The sequence below is a fragment of the Strigops habroptila genome, chromosome 1 (genome assembly GCF_004027225.2).
Source record: "Strigops habroptila isolate Jane chromosome 1, bStrHab1.2.pri, whole genome shotgun sequence".
NCBI classification, from domain to species: Eukaryota; Metazoa; Chordata; class Aves; order Psittaciformes; family Psittacidae; genus Strigops; species Strigops habroptila.
Window position 1 is genome coordinate 85,818,638 of NC_044277.2, and position 25,191 is coordinate 85,843,828.

The 25,191-nt window shown below is 48.2% G+C and overlaps 1 protein-coding gene across 1 annotated transcript; it reads right to left on the reverse strand.

Annotated features, from left to right (window-relative positions):
• Positions 1-10,199: 10,199 nt before the first annotated feature.
• Positions 10,200-13,290, reverse strand: LOC115615078 (tubulin beta-2 chain). The gene is made up of 4 exons (XM_030502780.1): positions 13,114-13,290; positions 12,497-12,605; positions 11,707-11,817; positions 10,200-11,493 (listed from the first exon to the last, which is right to left on the reverse strand). Exons 1-4 carry the CDS (start codon positions 13,168-13,170, stop codon positions 10,433-10,435), a joined length of 1,338 nt encoding a protein of 445 aa, XP_030358640.1. The 5' UTR covers positions 13,171-13,290; the 3' UTR covers positions 10,200-10,432.
• Between the last annotated feature and the right edge of the window lie 11,901 nt (positions 13,291-25,191).

The window sequence follows — 25,191 nt, forward strand, 5'->3', positions numbered from 1 at the left end:
TGGGAAGGCAAGAAAGGAGAGTCACCATTTGTGTGAGTAGCAGAAACGCACAGAGCTCTGCCTGTGGGTGGATGGTGAGCCAACTGAGATCTAAAGGGTTAGTATTAGTGGTCAAACCAATGTGCACTATGTTGCGGTGGCTTAAACACCTTCTGATCAGAAGAGGATCAAGGAGGTAAGATCAAGTAGGAAGAGAAGTAGGTAAGACCTTCGAACAACTGGAAGAAGTCTAGCATTCACAGGCCCTAGTCCTCAAGGGGGACTTCAACCTCTCCAATATCTGCTGTAGGGACAACACAGCAGGATACAAGCAATCCAGGAGTTTTGTGGAGTGCATTGATGATAATTTCCTGACACAGATGATCAAGGAGTCCAAAGGCAGACACTCTGCTGGACTTGATACTTACAAGCAAGGAAGAAGTCAGGGTTATGAAGGCTCAGAGCAGCCCTGGCTGCAGTGACCATAGGCAGTGGAGTTCAAGATCTCAATAGAAGAGAACAAGGCAACTTGCAGGATAACAGTTTCCTGATCTTCAGGAGAGCAGATGTTAGCCTTTCCAGGTATCTGTCTGGAAGAATCCTGCAGGAGATGTTCCTCAAGAGAAGAGTCCAGGATGGCTGGTTGACTTCCAGGAATCACCTCTTCCAGCCTCAAGAATGGCTCATGCCAAGAAACAGGAAATCAAGCAAAGGCGGCAGGAGGCCTGTATGGATGAACAAGGAGCTTCTGAGTAAACACAAAAGGAAAAAGGAAGCATTCAGGAGGTGGAAGTAGAGTAAGGTGATCCAGGAGCAACACAGAATCATTGTCCTAGTGTGCCGGAAAGTTAGGAAAGTCAAAGCAAAGGATGTGAAAAAGACTTCTACAGGTCCATTTGCAGAAAAAGGAAGCCTTGAGAAAAAAACAGACCTGCTACTGAACATGACGGGACATTTTCAGTGGAAAAAGGGCATAGGAAAAGCTGGACATAGAAAAAGCTGAGGTACTGGAGCATCTGTCTTATGAGGAGAGGCTAAGAGCTGGTACTGATTGTCCTGGAGAAGGCTCAGGGGAATCTTACCAGTGTGTATAAATACTTTATGGGAAATAGTAAAAAAAAAGTAAAAAAGTAAAAAAGAGCCAGGCTCTTCCCAGTGGTGCCCAGTGCCAGGAGGAGAGGCAATGGGCACAAACCAAAATACAAGAAATTCCCTCTAAACATCAGAAAAAGCTTCTTTTCTCTGGCAGAGGTTGCCCAGGGAGGTTGTGGAGTCTTCATTCTTGGAGATATTTAAAACCCGAATGGACACAACCCTGATTAACCTGCCCTAGCTGACCCTCCCAGGCTGAGTAAAGGACTCAGGCAATCTCCAGAGGTCCTGGCCAATCTCCACAATTCTGTGATCATGTGAAAGGGAGACAAAGGAGTGGGAGGCTGTGTGTGACCAGCAAAACCAGATTGGTTTGTTGATCTCTGTCACAGTACGCTACAACATTGTATTGCAATTATAACAGCTTCAAAAGCAGCAGATTTTTGAAAAGGTGAGGTAATAATTAATGCGGCAAATCATTACCACTATCAATAAGAAAGGTAATTGCAGGCAGAAGGAACAAAGTTGTTTACGTGTTACTCAGGTTAGCTGTACTTATCACAATATAAATCAATAGATAATGTCAGCGGTTTCACTCAATTTTTTCCTCTATGGCAGGAAATACTAGTGGATAAGGAAGTACCTTATCTTTGGCCAGCATTTGGCTGCTTGGAAAAATACTTTGGCCATATTTTCAAAAGTGGCTTTCAGTTTGCTCCACTGAATTGACTTGCCTATCAACGGCAGATCTTTTTCTCTCCTAGTGCAGAAACCTCAGCTGCTGTGAAATGTCACGAGCAGGGACTGGCTCAAGCTTTGCAACACATGGAATTACATGTGGTGTTATTACACGTGGCTTTTTCAATCACAAAAAATCCAGACTTGTGCTGGCACTGAGATATTTTCACCAAATTCCCTTGAAGTTTGTGTTCTTTCTATCCCAGCTGTTGTCAGTATTTTCCTTTGACACATTTCTGCAATACTTAATCACAGGCAGTCTTTGTTATTGCTCACACAACTCATGCATATACATTTCTACTTGCTGTAGCCATAACTCACCCTTTTGAGCAGCAGCAGGCAGTTGCATCTTCTCACTACTGGTGGAACTGCAATACAACTGCACCTCTGGCATTCCTGGGGGATCCACACAGGCACTGAAGGGCTTTTTGGGTGCCAAAGTGTTCCTGGAAATGTACAAAAGACCAGCTTACAGCATTTTGATTCCTCTCCTGAAAGCACCTGGACACTCCCTGAGATGTCTTCTTCCCACTTATGCACAGTATTCTCCTAGTTATTCCACTAAGGATTCTGAGCTTTTATTAGGAAACTAATTCTTAGATGCTATAGCACTGGTCTCTTTCAGATCCCCACTAGTTTTTGAGGGGTGATATAGCTCCAGGTTTTGAAACTGAGTACTTAGAGAGAGGCAGATGTTTATGTGCATACATTCCCCCACCTACAACAATGCTGAACATCCATGAGCACACAGTGAAGCAAATTAAATGTTGATCACTTGAATGTCAATTCAGAACCCTCCATTTTGCAATTCAACAAATCTTAGCCCTCAGTGCTATTTAAGTAGATATGGAAGTTCCCTGTTGTATTTTTTTAATACAGCTCCATAAATTCTAAGTGTTCATTGTTGCAACCAAAAATCAAAACTCTCCCATTCACAGCAAGGGAGTGCATGTGCCCCTGGGCAGCTGAAGCTCTGCTGGCAGCCCCCCTGCCTGCTCCCTGCCTGCACCAAACCTTGTCTTCCCAGTTTCCAGGGCAACGGCAGAGCCCAGGCGATGGATGCACAAGGGAGGCAACAGGGATCCCACAACATTTTCACGTCTGTCTGTAATTTCCCATTGTTTGGAAAAGAATCACAAATGTACAAATGTGACAGCTGCTCAAGCATACAAAATGTCTGCCTGTGGCTTCAGTCTCACTTACTTGTGATGGGTAACGTCACATATTGCTCAGGCGTGTATACCAGAGACCACATGATGTTTTGAGTCTTTCTGATGGTACTTGAATGAGCAGGCTCTCTTCGTCAGCTTATTGTTTGCCTGGTAACGGTGATATTCCCACCTGATGAGGACTGTCTGAGGTCACCTTTAGAACCTGGTGCTAATCACTTGCAATGTGCATGAAGACAGAAGAATATTTCTGACAGGAAGAGGGTGGAATAATTGTGAAGGTGGTTTTAATTCTAGTAATAAAATACCAAAAAGGAAAACCTATTTTTATTTCAAAATTACAACCCACCACAGGCGCTAAAGCAATTAAATACTACACGGCTGAGCATGCTTTTATGAATGAGCAAAAGCAGTTTCATTGTAGACTCCTCCGTACGTGTGTTTATTGTCCCTGAGGGTTTGTGTGTTTGGCCAAGAACAAAAGAGGAGAGAGAATAAACATGTGAGAAAGCATCACATAAAAAAGCTATGTAGGGCACTGCCAAATCTAAAATGACCCATGTTCCTTCTGAGGGAAGAACTGTTTGTTCATGAACATAATATTTCTTCCACACCCTATGGTTTCTCTTGTGAACTTAGATTCTAGCTAGCCACCCAAAGTCAGGAATTTCTGTGAATGTCATTGTGCAGGACACGGCAGACAGAACCCCACTGGTCTGGCTTCCAAGGTCACCACAATAAACACGATCACATGTTGCAAAATTACTCCGCGAAGGGAAAAATATGTTGATCATCATCAGGCAGCAATTTACTGAGAAGAAGGGCAAAACAATGCAGCCTCTCATTATTTCTGCTTGGCACACCAGATGTGATGGGGTAGGAGCCAGATGGCTCCTGCCCCCATCCAGGCTGCATCTACCTTTTAAGATTGCTCAGTAGATGAAATACGTCTTATCTCTGCAAACTTGGTCCTCCAGTCAAGAGATGACTAAGATTCCAGCACCAATATAAATGAAATGCTGATATCATGTTTTCTAGGGTACTTTATTTCCTGCACGTCATCGAGAACAAGGCACAGATAGCAACTTTGATCTGCTAGTCACTGTTTCTTTTGTTCCTTAGCCTCCTTGCTTTATCTTGCAATCCAATAGCTACTTGTAACTCAAACTGACACTGAACAAACTCTAAACTTCATCCTGTGATGTCTGCTAAGAGATGCAGTAGTTTGTGGTGGGATTCAGTGTACATGGTTTAAAGTTGCCAGGGTTCTCTGTGGGAGAATTGAGGGTGCCGTCACAGCAGGTGGCTGAATCAACTGAACATCTTGTTCTGCTCCCTCCTGCTTCCAGCTGCCTGCCTTTTCCTCCTCCTTTGCACCAGTTCTCCCTCTGGTGCACTCCGTAATCCGAGAAAAAGCTTCTTCCCCACCCCCAGTTTACTGTCTCTAACTACGAAGTTTAGGGAGCTGAGCTGACTGGTAGAGGGGTAAGACATGCCCTGGAGCTGCCTAAGGGAAATAACACAAAGGTAACACCTGAAGCAGGGCAAGGGGAATAGGACCATCCCTTTTAGCAGCTGGAAGATACTGAATCGGTCCAGCCCATGAAACTGGCAGTTTTCTCAGTGCCCTGGAAATGTCTAATGCAAGCCTGCTTTCTCACAGCCTGCTAGGGTAGAGCTGGAATCATAGCTGGAATTTCCAAAAACCAGCCATACAATTAATTTATTAACTATAAGACCAGCATTGTGCTGGATGCAGAGCAGCAGACTGTAAGAAGTCAATGCTTGAATTTCATTTCATGTTTGTAAAGCTTGTTGTGAGGCCATTTGAATCCGGCTTGAAAACCCTGTTTAATTATTCACTATGAAGGCAGGCAGTATCTTTCTATTACATTCACAGAAAATGTGGAAACATTTTTCAGTGCAAAACAACAGAGGACTGTTGAGTGAACAAGCTACACAACCTCTGCCAGGGTAGCCACTTTGTCCTCTGAAGCAAGTGTTTTCACATTCTGCTTAAACTGGATTATTAACTTGTTTGCAATTTGCACCATCATTTCTGTTTGCAATGACAGTGGCACTCTTGCCGAAAAGAAAAGAAAATATGCCTGAAACTTACCAAGTAAGAAAAATAATCTGGTTATAAAAGATGACATATGAGATAAATTGAGACCAGTTAGAAAATCTCTACCCTGCATGAATGAGATGTTAATAAACAAGAATTTAACAAAGCTGACTTGATTTCCTCCCTTATGAGCGGAATTCTGCCCGTAAGGGAAAAATGACTTTGAGTGGGGAGGAGAGAATGACCTACTCTTACCTTTTTTTTTTTTTTTTGTTTCCACACACTTCAAAAAAGACACAGTTTTTCTCTCTGGCAGATTCACAAATACAATACTTGAAATGGGATTGAAGCAGCGAAACAGTTCGCTGCTTGTTAAACTGCTCAGGGAGAGGAAAGAGTTGTCACCTGCGCTGTGTCCTTTGCCTGCAGAATGGCTGGGGGAAGTGGGGGAACAGGCTTTCACAGCTCCCCTGATACCCTCCCCATGCCTCGGATTGAAATGCTGAGAGGGCTCCGTCTGGACAAGTGTCCAATAGAGTCAGGGCCAAGAAACGTCTTTTTCCAAAATGCTCCACGGCCTCAGGCACTTTCCTGTGACTAAATGCTTCCATTTTGGATTTTCATGCAGGCAAGCTAAAGACAACAGCCATCTAAAATGGAAGTATCTGAGATCCAATAGTCTGCTCTTTCCCATCTTAATAAATAACAAAAAGGCCAGGAGAGGCAATTGCTGGAGTATCAAAAGGCAGGTGCTTACAGCATGAATGAATTTTAGATCGGGAGGCAAAATATTCTTAAAAATCTTTTTTTTATTTTGTCACATTGAAGACCAGGTCATGATATTATAGAGGTTTATTGCGAGTTGAAGAAAGGGGGGGGAAATAACCTTACTTACATTACCTCAGGTTCACATTACACATCAAAACTGTCCTGAGCTTTGTTCTGTGGAAACATAGAAGCAGCTGAAAAATATATGGGAAGATTGAGAAGCGCGTGATCTGTAAATGAGAAAACAGGGCATCCCCTATGATGAGCAGGTTCAGGGGAACAGCAATACCTATCACTCCTATGCAGGCTGCCACACCTGAACAGTCTGTAAAGTATGTGTTCATTATGCTTTAATGTGGAATGGAAAAGTAGAATGACATCCCTTGGGAGAAAGGATGTGCACCAAATAGAGGGGGTAGGCACATGACTTTTCCAGAGGGGATTTTATCCCCTCATAGCTTTAGCAAACAAAAATATTAGGCAGATATATTAAACAGGAAGCAATAACTGAAGCACCTCCTACTGCAAAGCACAGTTTAATATAGTTTAACGGCACTTCTTAAAAACAAAACCGTAGTAAGACAGTGAGGTGGTGTTTCGAGGGGGCTGTTGGTGTGGGTTTGCTTTGTTTTTCCATGCAACCCCATGAAACTTGTCATACTCAAAGCCAGTACCAGAGTTCATCTTGACGTTACATATAACTTTGCGGCTGCGTGGTTCCGAGTTACCGGCTGGGCCCAAACCACGACAGGGGCTTACAGGAAGAGGTAAAGGACGAAAGAAGCAAGGGGAGAACTCTTTCCGGTACAGAGAGCATTGCTAGCTGTCCCAGCTGTCTCTGGTGAGGTAAGAAAACTTGTCCCTCTTACACCTCTCTGCCATGGTCCCGCTGGGCAACAGAAGTGCGTTTCATAGTAATGCATTGTAGCACCATCCCATAGGATTCTGAGACCATCACAGTTTCTTTAAGCACATATATTTGTGCAGGTACCTAGAAAGACATACAAGCTCTATACTCTTTTGAAGTATGCAGCATGTGATATTATCATCCATAAGCCAATCTGCGTGCACAGAAAATTAGGATTTTGCCTCATTTTTCAGAGAATTGGCTGGAGAAGAGACCAAAGATCTGGATTTCCCTTCTTTCCTCAGGTTATAAATCCTATTGCTACTTTGGTTTACTGTGTTCTTCACCTCATACCTTCTGACAAGATACACCTGTCAAGAGGATGGGCTTCAGGTTTAATTCTTAGATCATTGCATCCCTGCGACCACTGTATGTTTAATGTAACCCAGTTTCTGATGTATAGGGGCACCTCACATGCTGAGAATTGTTAATGCTCCCACTTGGCAGACCAGGAAACATCTGTTAGAAAACAGATGTAGGACTATGTTCTCAACAGGTGCTTAAGCGGTTTGAAGAATCAGACCACATATTGGGCTATCCTTTCATTACACTGCTGGCACAACAGTGAAGACTGAGGTCATAGAACCAAACAGCAAAGGGAAATTAGGAGAGATGGCACCTCAGTGCTACCACACCTCATTCCACTTCTATTTAAACCTACATAGTACCTTTAGCTGCTTTTACAGCCTTATTTAGATTTATCATCTTACGTCTATCAATAGACAAACGTTTGAGTTGTTTGCCTTGGTCAAGACATTCTGCTAATGTGCTTAAAAATACCACACTCTTAAAGGGAACAAAAAAAGAGAGATTGTTCCCTTCCCCAACACTGTCAGCTCTAATTGTCAACAAAGGCCACCCCTGATATGTTGAAACAAAAATATATTCCTTGATATTATTAACTTCTGTTTCAACACAAAGGAGTCATTGTAAGTGGTTTAAGCTGCACACCACTAAGTCTATACTATCTGTACTCATTTTTTCCAAACAGGATGCCTCATGCAAGATCTTTAGCCTTATAGGCATCATTCATCACATGGACAAATCAACACCCAATGGAGGTTAAGGCAGTCGGATTACCCAATATGAAACCCTTTCCATGGCTCTGCTTTCTTTCTGAAACAGAAAAAGTGCAACTATGAGCACTTGTGAAGACATCTGTTTGTTGCCTGGCATACAGCAGCCAGTCTCCAGTTTTTATAGTGAATGGTCTCTGGGCGACAGATACAGCTAAAGCTCAAAGATCCAACAGAAAGAAAATGGTACTGCAGCCCCCACGCCCACTGAGGACACTCATCCTCCCTTATAGTTACCTTACGCTTCCTATCAAGGGGTTCTGGACCTTTCCTTTACATCTTCCAGTATCTCTATTCCCTGTATTTCCCTCAGCTACCAAAATAACAGTTTGATTATTTTTTTTTAAATGATTATGACTGGCAAATAAGATGTGTAGGATTTATGAAAGGACATGCTGCTGTGTAGAGTATCTCTATTTATGGTTTCTCTTCCATAACAGAAACAGAACAAAAAAAGAAAACCAGAATACAAGCAATGTAGGATGGTGCCCTACTTTCTAGAAAGAGAGCTGTAGTGAGATGTGTCTCTTGGGTAGCTATATTTAAGGGTTAGCTAGAGACAGAGTGTAATTACACTAAGAATTACAAGCTAGACATGCTGAACACTAGTGAAACCTGCTACAGGAAGGCCAATCTTTACTGGCAAGGACTAGGTTCTCATCCTTTAAACTTTGTTTCAATCCATTTGCTGGCTCTCCTCCTCAGCTTTACAAACAAAGCCGTATGATAAACAGTTTCAAGTGCAACCCAGCTAGGTAATTCCAAGGGAAGGTTACTTTGACAACCAGATAAGGTGTTATTTCCCCAAAGGGCCTGAGGCAGCATATATTACCTCAGTTACTCAACCAGCCTCAATGTGTTTAATGCTTAATCCTAGAACTGCTCAAGAGCAAAGAAATAAAAGTACTACTGTAGATATATACAGCTCTGTTTACTGACAGTTAAGGCAGCTTAAGTGCTTCTCACCCTTCTTCACAGGGTGTTCATCAGAAATGAAGCATATAGACCAGAGAAAAGCTTTATCAAGTGCCCGTTGTCCTGCACCCCAGGTTAATAGGTCTATCAGCAAAGGAACAGGGTATATCCAGAGCAGTGTCTGCAGGCAGTGGAGTCAATTAACAGAGCTAAACTAGGCAAGATATTAGTTATGCACAGCAGCTCCCTTTTAAGTCTTTATTCCACTAATGCCTTGCAAGCATTTCACTGAAGGATTACAAAAGAGGCTGCACACATGTGGATACCAGCTCTTTCAGGACCACCGTAACTGTAGCACTGGCAACAGTTCTCAAAGCAATACTTTCAGCACAGGAAAACTCCCCTAAGTGATGGCTCCATGAACTAAGAACTATACATACATTGGGTAATTGCTATACTCCATGGGGGGATTTTACTTTTGTCTTGTAGAAAAGACTTGGACCCTATTAACTACTGACAACTGCCTTGTTGATTCACTCAGGGTTCCTGCATCCTCTATGCATAGAGCAACATGAATTCCCCCTTGCTCACTGTAAAGAAACCACACTTACCTTCACAAAGATGCATAACGGGGTGCTGCTACACTGCTCTTGCAGGTCCATTTCCTGCTGCAGGGACCAAGAGCATCAAACAGCCCTGTAAATGTGTAACTTAGGAGGCAGGAGACAGCTGTTGTCAAGGTATTGATAGATTACTATTTCAAGATTGCATGTATGCTCTAGGCAGCATTTTGAGCCATGTTACCTAGAAAACTAGCCATCACCTCTCATCATCTAAATGGAATTGATTGCCTTGCTGAGTCAATCCCTTTAGAGTTAAGGGCAGCTTAGTGGCTATTTTTGGGAAACACTCAATTTTATGCCTGAAGTTCAGGTTCTTAACAAAGCTCAAGTTGTATGTTAGTACAGACCCATGCTTCTTTGCATGGACTATTCATACTGAGAGAGGAGGGTTAGGGGAAAGATAAAACATCTCAGGTTCAAGTCAAATTGCAGGCAGCCACCCATACACATGTACTATAGGCCCTGGAACAAGTTAACTAATTGCTGCTGAATGGCAGAGGGGAAAGCCTGAAGCTATCCAGTCAAATCAGTTTTGACAGCTTGTAATGCTGAATTCAATACCTTCTTGCTGAACTCACTACTATGTATGTCCATGAATAGGAGTTGCAGGGTCTTGTTTCTATTAGCCGAGGCAGCTTTCTGCTAGACAAATGAGTGTCCAACAATGAATCCACAGTTTCCATAAATTAGCTGCCATCTTAAGCTGAGCAACTCCAACTTCATGCTGTTAAATTCACAGCCTGAGAAATCTTGCTTTATTGAGCTTAGCCTTTCACTAAGGTTAAGGAAAAATACCCAAGAAGTGAAGCTACAGAAAACCACACAAGAGTTTTCTTAATCTAGAGAGAAATAAGAAAGAGGAGACAGTTTAGGACACAAAAAGCCTTTATGTTTGAGAAGTTAACCATTTCAACAGAGGACTCAGAAGTATTTTTGCAACTACTGTTACATTGGACAGTAAAGGATACAAAACTGCTGACAGAAGCAACAGTGGAGAGCACCAAATTAAAAAATGCATGCTTCAGCACAACTGCACAGATTCCTTCTCTCAATGAACACTTGCCTGCTCAGACTATACTTAACTCCTACTCATTTCAGCCTTACGCCTCATCCTCCTCTCCCTCCTCCTCAAATTCCCCCTGCTCATCAGCAGTGGCATCCTGGTATTGCTGGTATTCGGACACCAGGTCGTTCATGTTGCTCTCTGCCTCCGTGAACTCCATCTCATCCATGCCCTCACCGGTGTACCAGTGCAAGAAAGCCTTGCGCCGGAACATGGCCGTGAACTGCTCCGAGATCCTCTTGAAGAGCTCCTGGATAGCCGTGCTGTTGCCAATGAAGGTGGCGGACATCTTGAGGCCGCGCGGGGGGATGTCGCAGACGGCCGTCTTCACGTTGTTGGGGATCCACTCCACAAAGTAGCTGCTGTTCTTGTTCTGCACGTTGAGCATCTGCTCGTCCACCTCCTTCATGGACATGCGGCCCCGGAAGATGGCGGCCACCGTCAGGTAGCGGCCGTGGCGCGGGTCGCAGGCGGCCATCATGTTCTTGGAGTCGAACATCTGCTGGGTGAGCTCGGGCACCGTCAGGGCTCGGTACTGCTGGCTGCCGCGGCTGGTGAGCGGCGCGAAGCCCGGCATGAAGAAGTGCAGCCGGGGGAAAGGCACCATGTTGACCGCCAGCTTGCGCAGGTCGGCGTTCAGCTGGCCGGGGAAGCGAAGGCAGGTGGTCACGCCGCTCATGGTGGCAGACACCAGGTGGTTGAGGTCCCCGTACGTCGGGGTGGTCAGCTTCAGGGTGCGGAAGCAGATGTCGTACAGGGCCTCGTTGTCGATGCAGTAGGTCTCGTCCGTGTTCTCCACCAGCTGGTGCACAGAGAGGGTGGCATTGTAGGGCTCCACCACCGTGTCCGACACCTTGGGCGAGGGCATGACGCTGAAGGTGTTCATGATGCGGTCAGGGTACTCCTCGCGGATCTTGCTGATGAGCAGGGTGCCCATGCCAGAGCCCGTGCCGCCGCCCAGCGAGTGGGTCAGCTGGAAGCCCTGCAGGCAGTCGCAGCTCTCCGACTCCTTCCTCACCACATCCAGGACAGAGTCCACCAGCTCAGCGCCTTCCGTGTAGTGCCCCTTGGCCCAGTTGTTGCCAGCCCCGCTCTGACCTGCGGGGCACACCAGAAGCCAGATGCCCCATTAGCAGGGCCCCCGGCAGCAACAGAGATGATGCCACCTCTCCTGCCCCGCTGCCCGCACCCCTCTCCTCCATCCCCATCCTGCCACTGGCATTCTGGTCCCCCAGGGTCACCTGCATGCTCGCTCCGACTCTTTTCTGTGCACGGAGCTCCCGCTTCAGGACTCCTCCATCCCACACTCACCAAAGACAAAGTTGTCAGGCCGGAAGATCTGTCCAAAGGGGCCAGAGCGCACGGAGTCCATTGTGCCAGGCTCCAGGTCCACCAGGATGGCACGGGGGACGTATTTGTTACCTGCAGGAGGAACCAGCACCAGCGTTACAGGAGCCCTGCTGTGCTCCCTTCCACCTCCCCACAATTCGCTCCCCAGGAAATGCTCAGGACTTGGAGGATTAGGGCATTTGGGGATGGGAATATAAAGCAGCTTCCCATACAAAGAGAGACTGAGAAAATTGGGGCTGTTCAGCCCGGAAAAGGGAAGGCTGCGTGGAAACCTCACAGCAACCTTCTAGTATCTGAAGGGGGCCTACAAGGATGCTGGAGAGGGACTCTTCGTAAGGAACTGGAGTGATAGGACAAAGGGCAATGGGTTTAAACTTAAACAGGGGAAGTTCAGGTTAAATATAAGGAAGAAATTCTTTACTGTAAGGGTGGTGAGGCACTGGAACGGGTTGCCCAAGGAAGTGGTAAATGCTCAATCCCTGGCAGTGTTCAAGGCCAGCCTGGATGGGGCTTTAAAGCAACCTGGTCTAGTGCAAGGTGTCCCTGCCCATGGCAGGTGGGTGGAACTGGGTGATCTTTAAGGTCGTTCCCAACCCAAACCATTCTGCAGTTCCGTGGTTTAAGCTGTGCCTGGGCACCACCCACAGCAAGGAGGGCACGGGCACAGCCTCCATCGCAGGACACACTGGGGACACCCCCGCCTGCCGCCCCCAGCAGCACAGGGAAGAAGCTCGTTACAGGGGGTCCTTACCAGTGGCTTCATTGTAGTAGACATTGATCCTCTCCAGCTGCAGGTCGCTGTCCCCGTGGTAGCTGCCCGTGGGGTCGATGCCGTGCTCATCGCTGATGACCTCCCAGAACTGCGGGCACCGGGTGGGGTTTAACAGGGGTGCTGGAGGGGGGGTCAGCACCGCCCCGCCCCGCCCGCGCCTCCCCGGCCAAAGCCCCGCCACGTGGCGCGCGGGGATTTGCCGCGCGTGGGGGCGGCCCCCGCCAGACGCGGACACTACCGCGCCCCTGCCCCCCCCACGGATGGGAGGGGTGTGGCACCGGATCGGTGCCCCCTTCACCCCCCCACCAGGACCCCTGCAGCCCGCGGGGGGCGGATGCGCGGCGCCGCTGCACTCCCTACCCCATCCACAGCCTAAAGGCGCGCCGCGCCCACACCGCGGAAACCGCTCATGTCGCGACAGCCAGGAGCCGCCCGCGCAGTCGCTCCCGAGGCGGTGCTCCGCTCCGCGAACACGGGCTCTCCCAGCAGCCGTTTCCGCGGGACACGCGGTGCCTGCCTAGAGCGGGCACCGCCCCACGCCCGGCAGCGCCCCGCGCCCGGAGCTCCCGGCAGGCGGCCAGGGCGCCGGCCCGTACCTTGGCGCCGATCTGGTTTCCGCACTGCCCGGCCTGGATGTGCACGATCTCACGCATGGTGCCGGTATCCGCTGCTGCCCGTGCTCACACGCTCTCCGGCCGCTCCCGCACTCGCCGCTGCGGCGGCCGCGCCCCGCGCCCCCCATTAAATCGGGCGCCGCGCCCCGCCCCGCCGGTGACGTTATGCGGGAGCGGCGCGGAGCCAATGGGCGCTCGGGGGCGGGGCGTGGCTGCGGCATTGTCTCCCGCAGCGGGGGCGGGACTTGGGGCAGGGGGCGGGGCTTCGCGGGCGCGGTGCGCCGGTACCGGTACCACCGCCCTCCGGCGCCGCGGTTCGCCGCTGACTCCGGGGACAAAGGCGCGCAGGACGGCGGTGGGGGACCCGTCCTGGGTCGCCCATGTGTGAACCGGCCCCGTCGCCCCGCTGCAGGCGGCCGCCGTCCGGAGGCAGCCGCAGCCTTTTGTTCCCCGGGACGAGCAGCTTTCCGTGCCGCAGCACCGGGCGTTGCCGCGGGGAGGAGGGGGAGCCCGGCGGCTGCCCCCGCCCCCCGCCGGTGCCTCCGTTCACACGGCGCTGGCGGGAGACTCCCCTTCCCGCGGGGACACCACCAAGGGCCTGTGGCTGCTGCCCCTCTGCAGCACAAGTCCACACCCGCGGGCAGGAGCCCTGCGCCGCCGGGCAGGGAGCCCTCGGACGAGCCGTGGCCTGTAAACCCTCGTCCGCCCGCCCTGCCCTGTACCCAGCCGTCCCCCGGCTGCGGCCACCAGCGACCTTCGGCCAGGCAACAGACATTGCCGGTGCCGCCGCGCACGGCGCGGGGGCTTTGAGGGAACGGGGGATCTCATGGCTCGGCAGCGATCAGCTCTTGCAAACGCGCCGATAGTTGCGGATTTTCACAAGCTGAGGGGTGGAGAAAGGGAAGAACTTGAGGGGTATCAAGGGAGGGTTGAAGATGTGCGCCCACAGGTGCTTTCCCCGGGCTATTTGGGAGCATCCCGGTATGGCACAACGGCCGCAGAGGGAGCGGGCGGGGAGGAGAAGGTCGGTGGGAAGAGGAGCACGGGAGGGCGACACGGTCCTCACCGCGCCCCGTGCCCTGCGGGGCGGCCAGCGCGGCTTGTCGGCTCCCCGTGGGTGCCGCCTGTTCCGCGGCAGTGTTTCCGCGGGTGCGGCGATGGCGGGGAGCCGCCCCCCCGGGAAGGCTGCCCAGAGCTCCGGCAAACGCGGGCAGACTGCCCGCAGGGCTGTACCCCCATGAACACCCCTAAACCCCACTAAACCCGGGTTTAGCAACCCCGCTAAAGGAAGGCTACAGCTATTCTAGAGAGGCAAATGAAAGTTCATCACCATTTCCAATCTCTATTCCTTCAATATACTCTTTCCTTTGTTCTATCCGAGTGTCGACGCCCCTAATCTTTCTAACCTCCTTTATGCAGGTCGGTAACCCTGCCTGTGGATCACTCGAGATCTGATTTTACACTCTTCCCAGGCAATCTGCAGAAAGACCCGTTTTCCTCTGATATTTATGCCAAAGCATCCACACCTTTCTTTTGTTCGCCTTGCGGGGAGAAGGCATCCCAGCCCCCGAAGGGGGGGGGGGGGTGGGGTGCTAGAAAAGACACTCTCAGGTTCGTCTCTTCAACAGTGATTTTGAAAAAATAAATCTGATCACTTGCACTCCCTCTGAAATGTGTTTTTACCGGTCTAAGCTAAGGAGCAATTTTATTATTTGGTTGACCACGCTTCAGGAACAAAGTGTAGCTTTAATTCCAAGCAAACTTTTTATTTTTTTCTTCTTTTTGTGGCATGTTAACTGCATAATCAACATCCACACCTAGAATTACCTGTTTAAAAACACCTTGCAGATTAGCAGCTCCAGTGGATTAGCAACTGACCGCTTCAGGTAAGGATTCAAAGCAATGCCAGCCTTTCCCATGGCTGCGGTGGGTGTACTCCTGAGAACACCGGTGCAGCAAAACCCCATTACAGCAGAGCTGGTGCAAAATGCAGGTACCATGACTGCTTGCCACTGTTATTTCCACGTATTCTGTGTATCGTACACTGCGTATCAGTTATTTACTAGAAGAATTACTGTCATTTCAGCATGAAAGAGGGGAGCTGATTTTACACACCCTCCATACCTACGTTAAGCTCATTCCTAACAGCCTGAGGCTTCAAAGGAAGCCATTTTAAAATCTAATTCAAAGAAAAGGGATTATTAACACTGTAGGAAAGATCCCCACCCCAACTGCTTTATCTTCAAATAAAATTCACATTTTGAAGGAGGGGGCATCCAAGTATATCTTCTGTATAGAACTTGTTGAGACTGGAAGAAAAGAAAACAATGTGAAATGTTTGCTTCTAAAACAAACAGCATTACTGAGGCATGAGAGAGGAAATACAGGTCTAGCTTTTCTGCAGTCCCTAGATGAGACCCTTTAGAGGCGAACAGCAGCCCTCCTCCACTTCAGGAGCCCTCAGACAAGGTCCACCTTAATTCGAAGGTAAGCATTGGAAGCGGCGGGTTTCCTGAAGGTTCAGCGTAGCGTATTGGGAATTATTTGCAGGAAAATGAACTGTTCATCTGTTGGCTACCGGTGGTTCTCTCTCCCCTCTCTGTATTTGCCTCACATCGATATATGTGCGTGTCAGCGCAGCCCCTGCCCCATCCCCGGCCCTGGCTGGATTCCTCCATCCCCAGTCGCCCCGGCAACCAGCCCTCCCTCCTTCCCGCGGCAGAAAAGAGCTGCACAGAAAAGAAAGGAACAAAAAAAGCCTGCAACATTTTCCCTCGCCCGGCTGATTTCCCAGGGTGTCAAAGCAGCGCGGCCAGGGCAGCGCGGAAGCGGCGGCGGGGCGGGCGGAATGCCGGCTCGCAGGGTTGTTACTCGGTCTCCCTTGCCTGACATCAGAGAGGAGGAATAACACGACCTCAGTCAAGAGTTTGTTTAATGAAGCTCACAGCATCAACCCAGTTTTATCCAGTTTTATCTCCCCTCCTCGCTTTCATGGTCCCCATCCTCCCAGCTCCACGGCTGGGTGTGATCACCGTCAGAGCCTTCGTCTGAAGCTACTGAAGTGGTCACTGGTGAAAGTCTCAGTTCCTTTGCAGGATGCAGAAGGTTGCAAAAACCAGCTAAAAAAGCCCAAGGGAAGGACTCGGTCATTTTAATTTATAATGGGAAATACGTGCATTTGTGTGATGTTCTGCAGTACAATTTGTGGGTCATTAGAAGGTTTTTCCTAAAGAGAAACTTGCTTTTCCTTTCAGAAAACATGCATCCATCCCATGGTTCAGCACCCCATTTCGTGGGTCATGTCCTTGTCTGCGGCTCCTCTTAGAAGGATGTAAATGACTTAAAGACCTTGAAGTTACGCCCAAGCCCACAAGTGTGGCACCGAAGCTTTCTGTATCTTGAGAGGTGGGATGCTGTAGTATACAAAAATGAGAAAGAAGTTTAGACTCTTGCAAGTTGAGGTCTGATGCCACAGACAGGCTAGACAGTAGATGACCTGCTTTTAGGGAGGCTCAGGAGGTCATTTAGGGCAGACAAACTTTTGCTCCTCAGTGTGCATCACTGTGACTCAGGGGAGGGCCATGCTGAAGAGGACCCTGGGTACACTGGGGAGGAATTCAGGGTGGTACCCATGGAGAGGGAACATTTTGTATCTATGCAAACAAAATATTTATTGGGGGTCTCCACTTTGGTGTGTCTTTGTGTCTTTGCATATGGATTGCTTGCAGGCTATGCTGGTGACTGGAGCCACCTGTGCCAGCTGGTGGGAAAGGACAAGGAGCAGGACAAAGCTGTTAGCAGCCATGGCTGTGTGCTGTGACCCTTGGTAGCCTTGTACCCAACGAAAGCTCTCACTATAATGGAGTCTGGCTATGGAGCCTCTGCCCAGGCTCGTAAGAAGATTGCTAAGCTCTGGGGAAGTCAGCAGTGCAGCACAATGCCTGATAAGAAAAAAAGACAAATGCAGGCAGAGATAGGACTATAGGAACACAATCATCAGTAGCTCAAGGACAGGGGGGAATCAACACCAGCAGGGAAAGCTATGAGATCCTAAAGGAAGAAAAGAGGGAGGAGGCAGAAAACTGCAGCATGTCAGCACTGAGGACATGTTTGTGGGAGTAGCAAAGGGCAATTCTCCTCCCTCTGCCCACATCTGCCTGGTCCACATACCAGCGGCTATCTCCGCCTGTAGCTGCAATGCTTAAACCCCAGCGATCATCAAAGCCAAGCTTTAGACCATGATACCCAGGACTGATGACAGTGCGTGCCCAATGAGACATGCCTTAGGTGGCCCAGGACTGGGCAACAAAGAGTGGCCACACCATCAGTGGTGGCCCCATACCCACCTGGCTGCTGGGTGGGCTCTGGTCACCCAGCAAACCCCAGTGTGTGATGCCCAGTCGTGGCCATGCTGGATCTGCAGCCCCCATGCCCACACACGGGAGCAAGGGCACTTCTCTGGTGCTGCTGCACTTGCCAGGGAACCCCGGGGCTGAGGTTGCTGCCCTACAGCCCTGCCGGTGCTGCCCATCTTGGGTGCCCCTGATCTCAGCAGGGGTGCAGCCAGGGGCTGCTGGTGCGGCCATCTGGGGCTGCTATGCACCCTCCCCACAACCGGCTTCAACCAGACCATGGGATTACTTTTTCTCTCTTTTACTGCTGCTACAAGCCACTGTTTCTACCAGATAGTTAAAAAATATGTGAAGGTTTCAGTTTTGCTGAGAGCACCTGCCTGTGCACCAGTTACTCATTATTAGACAAGCTAAGGACTGCTCTCGTGAAACAAAGCCGGAGCAAGGCTGTCAGCCAGAATTCCACTCGGCGCTCTTGGAAAGGAAACTCCCCAGCCTCCGAGTAAGGGGTCTTACTGCAGCACCTTGGCAGCAGAAATTACAGGGGAAAGAAGTCCCAAGGGAGGCTCCGAGGATCACACCAACACCACGAAGCACCTTTCACATGCGTAGTGCCGTGTGCCGTGAACTCAGTCCACCCTAGCACATGCTAGATCTGTCACAGCATTACTTCTTGTTTCATCTCATTTGTACTAAGGCTTACAGGTATGCCCTTATATAAGCAAATAATAATAATTCAAGCATCTAATAATGTCTCCAACTATATTTAATAGATGAGAATATAAACCATGGAAGTCTGAAAGAGAAATGAAAAATGGTTTCCTTAATTGGGAAATTACTGAACGACGAGAAGCAAAGAGCAGGTAGGAGGCAAAGGGCAGTTTTCCTGCGATCGGGTGAGAGTGCTAATGAGAAATTGATCTGCTCTCTAATAAATCTGCTTGCCTGGCCACCAAACGTGGCAAGATGTTGTACGGATGCTGGGGTCCCTGAGCCAATGGCGGGAAGGCATTTTGATTCCTGTGTGCTCTGCTCTCTAGGCATAAATATTAATAAGGTTCCAGCTTCAGTGCTGGTGCTGATGCAGCTGTTTCTACATTCATGTGGAACAAATTCAGTAAATGCAAAAGAGCAAGGCATGAAAGAAAATATTCACTTGCTTGTCTGAGTTATTATTGAAATCCAGTCTTGGTCTTTTCTTTCCTAAGCAGGATTTTTGTGTGTGTCTGTGTGTGTGTTCGGGTTGAACTGAGATCTGGCAAATTTGTATAGTTTGAGGATCTGATTGCAAATGGCAGTGTCAGAGGGTAAACCCGCTGTCGGACCCTCATTTGGGGGTGGTACAGAAGCCACATGCCTAGCAAACACTCCTTTTTCTTCGATCCTTCTTGGTTAAACACGATTTCCTTCCACCCCAACAACTCGTCCTTGAAACCCTGATAGCAGCATGCTGCCCAGCATCATTATCAAGTCGAGTTTCTACTGAATCCATTGCCTTGATCGGCCAGCTAGGATTCGGCATATTAAGGAAGCAGGTGTCTGTGTAGCCGGGTTGAACAAAGCATTTTTCTTTCAAGGTCTTCCGCCACCACCCTGCTCTCTCCTCCCTGCAGTAACATTGCGGCTGGCAGCGCTGCTTGCTGCAAGGAAGAGTGTGCTTGTCAACTCGTTAACACTTTCTTTTTTCCTTTGCAAAAGGCACGGTTGTGCAAATGAATGGTAAAGAGCTTATCAGGCAGCTGCTTTGGCTGCTCTCAGGTGCCTCTTGTACCCATCTTTCAGAAGACTGGAAAGAGAATAAATATAATTTTGGAAGCTAGGGGAAAAAAAAAAAAATGGGGCCCCAGATCACTCATATGTGTATTAAATCTTTGGCTTACTAGAAAAGAAAATGACTGCAAAGATTTCTCGCTGCCCGACATCAGTTGCCCTCTTGTGTTGGGCTGGAGGGAGCTGATGAGTGCCAGGAGCTTATAGCTGAGAAAGGCAGGATGTGGGGGAGCTGCACAGGGCTCCGGTGTGCTGTCAGTACAGCGGCACAATCCCTCTCCTGATGTCAGGATTTACACAAAGGCTTTGATCATCTGGTTTATTAAAGCTGGAAGCATCCTCACCAAGCTAGAACTGGCGGCAGACATGAAAACACTGTTTCCTGCCCTTCCTTCCCCTTACAATTTGAGGAGTCCCTGCAGCTGGGATTGCAGCAATGGAGCAAATGTGGCAAAATTGGGGTGTCATGTGCCAGCGCTGGCAGTGTCACTTGGGGCATGCAGGGTGGGAGGGCGACAGGTATGTCTGGGAGGGAGTCTGTGCCCACTGAGCTGCACAGGTTTCACAGGCCTCATCGTGGCAGTGGTGGGGAGGCAGGTACCCGAGTAAGCCATCCAGCAGTCACTCAGGAGCCCAAAGGGCAGCATTTTGGACAACTGCTAAGTGGAGTTCATTGTTACAAGCTTTACCTTCAGCTCGCAGGAGCTAGCAGGTGTTTTTCCCATTGGTTTCTGTGTGGAGACTGGCTCAGATCCTGAATTTGTTACAGAAAGGTATCACTCCCAACTGCCGTGAATTTCTTTGTCCTTCTTTCTCTTCCTATTTTCACATATCTCCACAAGGTCTAGGGATAATTTTCACCTGATATGTGTTTGCCTCATAAGAAAGACATAACAAATCTCTCTTTATGGAACTTCATGTACACACAAGCCTTTCAGTCCTGGGGAAGGCCACCATCCATCCCAGCACTCTGCAACAACAGCAGCAATGGTGCCTGGCAGTAGCTTTTTTAAATACCAAGCAGAAAAGGGAGATGATTTCTCACACTCTCCGAGAGGCAGCAGGGAAGGATATTTTTCAGTTGCTGTTCAAGGGCAGGGGACAGGCTTTTTGAAGGTGCAGCTTCAGCCTGTTGGGATCCTACCTGACTTTGAAATTACAGTAAAGGAGCTCTGATAATATTTTCCAAGGGTAGTATGTTCTGACAGCATAACTACACATAACCACACACAACTACACATAACTACACACCCATCTTTGGATACTAGTGAAAGTATTATTTTAATTGTTTTGACTCAGGAGATTGGAGACAGATCACAGGAGTGATTCTTGTGAAAGTTACATTCTGTGTAATCACCAATAACATCAGATACACCAATTAGTGGCAGTAGTAGCTGTTTGACATACTTCTGCTAGGAAATCTAATACATCCCTGATCTAAATCATTCTGTTCAAGAACTGTACTATGAACTTCGAAAGCCTGGCCAAAAGAGTCATATCCTTAATGGATCAGAAGACATTGGGCTGCTCTCTGGTTATGTACAGGTACTAAGCTACTGTTTGGGATATTTACTCCCTCTACTAAATGATATTCAACAGAGCAGGAAAGAAAAGTCAAGAGAAAAGACTGGCTTCAGCTAAGCCACCACTGAGCAAGCACTTGAGGGCTGCTGAGGGACAATGCCAGGCCTGTTAGCTTTGCTCCTTGTCCAGGGAGGAGGAAACAATCAAAGCTGATTTTGTCCAGCTAGTTTTGCTTGCAAATGGAAAAATTAAAAGGCCATGGCATTACTTTCAAAAGTAATGAAGGAGAGTGGCTATTTGGAGAACCAGACTGAGAGGCAGGCTCTTGCTGGCATGCTTGAGAAAGAGAGAAGCTGTGTGCAGGCATGTCCAGTCAGACCTGCAGGCTAAGGAACTTTGTGACAGAGACTACTAAGTCCAACCGCGGTCTAAGGAGGAAGAGAAGGTTCATGGAAATTCTGGCATCAGCAAAGGGAAAGTAGCCAGAGGAATGGGGAAAACACCAGAAGTGCAGCAAGTCCCATAACCATGGCAGTAGCATGAGGAATTTTGTTCCCCTCCTAAAGCAACCTGAATCTTGGTCAAACCTTTGTTTATGTGGCTGTCAGCACTGCATGTTTAATCAGTGATTTCCATGGTTAAGAACTCTTTGCAATCCTAGCAGATGAGCTAGTCCTCAAGTCAGTAGCAGACTGTCATCCCCTCTGGTTCAAGCACACAACATACACTGTGTATCTTACATACCCCAGCCTTGTGTCCTGCTAAGTCACTCAAGGACAGGAAAATAAACAGGATCCATCAGGTGTGTTGTATGTCATGTGGGATCTAAGCATTGTATTGAGCTACATAAGGGAAAACTTTTCAACACTATCTCATTTTTTTTTTCCTTCCCTTCTCAACCTTTCAAAAGCTCAGTTCCCTTAGGCTTTCATGCCCGTTCCCTTCCCTGTCAGGTCACAGGTATGTAATAGCCCACTGCACCTGCAGAAATCACTACGGCTGCTGGCTTTTATACACCAGGGTCAGTGTTTGTAAGATGCTTCAGGATTCTCCACCGTGAAGTGGTCTATCTGCATATAAAATATGATTTCCAACTGACTGCGTAAACCTCTTCTTGTCCCTGAGGGGAGCGATGAGTCACACTGTGTTAGTGCCTCCCGTCCAGCAACTATGAACCAACGTGTCTCAAATGTTCCAGGAGATCTAAGACAAATTCCTCCAGTGACTCATATAACAACAAAAGGAAAATGTCTCATTTGATAACAGCAGAGATTTAGTCTGGACTCACAAACTTCCCTATGAGCTGTGTGTTACACAGACCTCCATTCAGCTGCAGGGAGATAGGCAAGGGTTGTTGTACCCTTCCAGTCTGCAGAGGAGTGAGATAAAGCAGAGTAGACGGGATTTGCACAACGTCACCGTGCCAGTTGGGCACAAAACCTGGCAGCCCTGATTTCTAGCCCAACATGCTGCATAGAGGATCATGACAAGCTGCCCACCAGAAAATCACCGTGGCACATGCATCTCACGTCTCATCCCACCCAGGCAGGGAAGTCCCAACAGCTGAGGTTATAAAGCCCACAAAAATAGAAAAGGGCTTTTCTCAAGGGAAAAAAGCTGGTACCTTAAGTCTTTTGGAAACTGGGAACTGGATTTCCTCAGAGCAATGTCTGCCTAGATATTGATACATGCACTGAGGAGTTACTATAGTAGCTGTGCTAACACCGTCACAACAGCTACTGAGGATGTGGAATTGCTTGTACATCTACATTTTGCATTTGCTTATGGGTGCATTTTCAGACACAGGCTTGGGCATCAGAGGTGGGGCTGGCCTTGATATCGCTTTAGATCATGAGATTCATAGCATGGGTTTGGGGTAGTGCCCTTGCAGATCTCCTAAACTGTGATCTTCACATGAGTTCTTCAGCCCTGATTCCTCCATTTTCTGCAACTCTTTCAAAAGTTCCAGCCTCGATTCTCTTCCTGTGTTTTTTCTAAGACAGTAAGTCAAGCTGATCAACACTTGACAAAGCGTTTTGAGCTCTCAAAGAGGTAAGGAGAGCTCTGTGGCCATGGCTAGATGTTTCAGGAGGAGCTTCCTGTCACAGCTAAACAAACATCCCAGCCCAGGGATCCCAGCAATAGTTTTTGAACAGTTTGTTTCCCCAGGCTGCTTCACCAGCGTATCAGATGAATGCTAGAAAGCAGGACTGGGACAGCCCCACCTAAAATAGGTTGAGATGACCCTGGTGACTGCACAATGTGAGCAGAGACACTTCTCCCTTTCTTGCTTGCCCATGCTCGCCTCATGCTGCCCTTCATGATACCATCACAAGTATTTGAGCAGTGGAACAACAAGTTACATCAGAGGACTGATCCAGCTGAGAGAAACAATCCAACAATAACAAAAAAAGGAGGTGTTTTTTTCAGCTCCTCGGGTGCCCCTATGGCACAGGAAGAGAGAAGGACCCCTTCAGAGACTTCCACTGAGGGAAGTCTCAACACAAAGTAGGCTCCCAAAAGCCTGGGCTGCAGCAGAGCTACTGTTGCAGCAGCTTGGTACCACAGAGCCTCACCAGGGTAGCTGGAGGCTTCATTTGGCTTTATCAAGTAGTCATTTACTCCTCTGCAAAAGGACAACAAATCAAGAAAACTAGCATGTCCCGAGGCATCAATAGGGGAAGCAGTGACACACACTAATGGTCAACTGTTTTCTCTCATGTCAAATTCACACTGTATTCATGCAGGAGCAAAAATGCAGAATGTATTCTGGAGTCAGAAAACATTTGCTTCTTTCAGTGACATCCCAGTTCATAACTATGTGCTTTACATCTCTTACCTTCTTGGTTACCAGGAAGATTTACTCCTGGCTTAAAACTGTACTGGAGGGGAGAGGATGAGAAGTGAAAAACAGGGTTTAGGATCTAGTACCTCTTGTGGGCAACCTAACTTTTGGAGAAGAGCAACGAGCATAGAAGTACATACTTTTAAACCACATCTCCTAGGGCTTGGATCCCATCTGAGCAGCAATATATATACACATACAGTGCTTTTGCTACAGTATCTCTGCTTTATCATTAGTTTGCTATACAGTGTCTCACTGCAGCAGAGGCTCGTTCTAGCCTCAAACCTGATAAATAAGGCAGATTCATGGGTGCTGCTTTCATGGACACATTAAAAAAGATGAGCGTGTTAAAGGCAACACAAGAGGTTTCATGTGCTGCTGGAGTGTTTTCCCCTCTTATTTTGCAGGGGTTCTGATGGCCTTGCAGTGCTGCAATTAGGAGATTCATTTCATACTTGATGGTCTGGTTCTGCACAGCTCCCAGTCACTCTTCACACCTGCATTGCAAATAAAAATGCTTACCCAGCATTTTTCTTGCTAGGTGAATGTTTTCCCTCTTTTGTGCTTAAACAAGGATTTAGCACAATTTACAGATAGCAGCTACATTTCACAGAACAACATTAAATAGGTAGAACTGCTTATGAGCAGAGGAACCCTGTGACTTACCTTCAGAGGATTGCTACAAGCACTTTGGAGAAGACTCCTGATGAGAAGAGGAACAGATCAGAGCATGATGAAACAGGGGCAGTTCCCCCCTAGGGAGAAGCAAGCTTGTAGACAGCCTTGGAAACAATGCAAGAAAGTTGTACTTGATGTAGAAAGACCAGGGAAGAAAACAGCTTACTCTTACTTCAATCCAGCAGATCATTTAAGCACAGGTTTAGCATGCAAGGAAGCCTAAATTTCTACTTGGTGGGAAGAGACACACTGTGCTGGAACTTTGTTAGAGCAGCTCCTCCACTGGGACTCCACTGCAGAAGCCAATTCTGTCCCTGTCTCTGTGTAGCAGAGAAACTGGCTCTGAACACTTAAGGAAGGATTTGCCTACATGAATAAATTTGTCTGCAAAGCTGGGCATGTCTTACCTTTCACCTTAACCTCCCTTGGAGCTAATGGAAATTGGTCAGGAGGGAATGCTTCTCACTCAAAAGAGAAATCTAAAGGAGGTCAGACAAACTGTGCTCTAAAACTGCCTGCTTCTCTCCTTTGATCAAGCGAGCCTGGGGCAAATATCTGTCATAACCCTCAGGTGTCTAATCACAGGAATCTCATCACCACTACCACCTCTGTGGCTCCTAGCAGGTATTTATTTATCCAGTGCCTAGATTCTTATTCCTGCAAAGCTCCCGGCCTGGTATGGTTTTTGCTGGTTTAGCCGGTGGCCTTAGCCACCCACTAAGTGCAGAGCGAACCTGCAGGAGAGACGAGCAGAATGCAGAGGGAAGCGTTTGGTGCAGGCAGCCAGCACTCACCTCCTTCCAAGGGGGCTTTTGTCACTTACTTGCCTGCCTGACCTCTGCCCTTGCCCCAGGCTAAATGTCAGTTTGCAACAGGCTGCTTGGACAGGGA

Coding starts and splice junctions, on each gene's coding strand:
- LOC115615078 (XM_030502780.1), bottom strand. CDS start 13,170: ATGCGTGAGATCGTGCACATCCAGGCCGGGCAGTGCGGAAACCAGATC. Junction 12,606..13,113: donor GAAACCAGATCGGCGCCAAG/GTACGGGCCGGC, acceptor CGGTGCCCGCAG/TTCTGGGAGGTCATCAGCGA. Junction 11,494..11,706: donor GCCTGACAACTTTGTCTTTG/GTGAGTGTGGGA, acceptor TGTGCCCCGCAG/GTCAGAGCGGGGCTGGCAAC.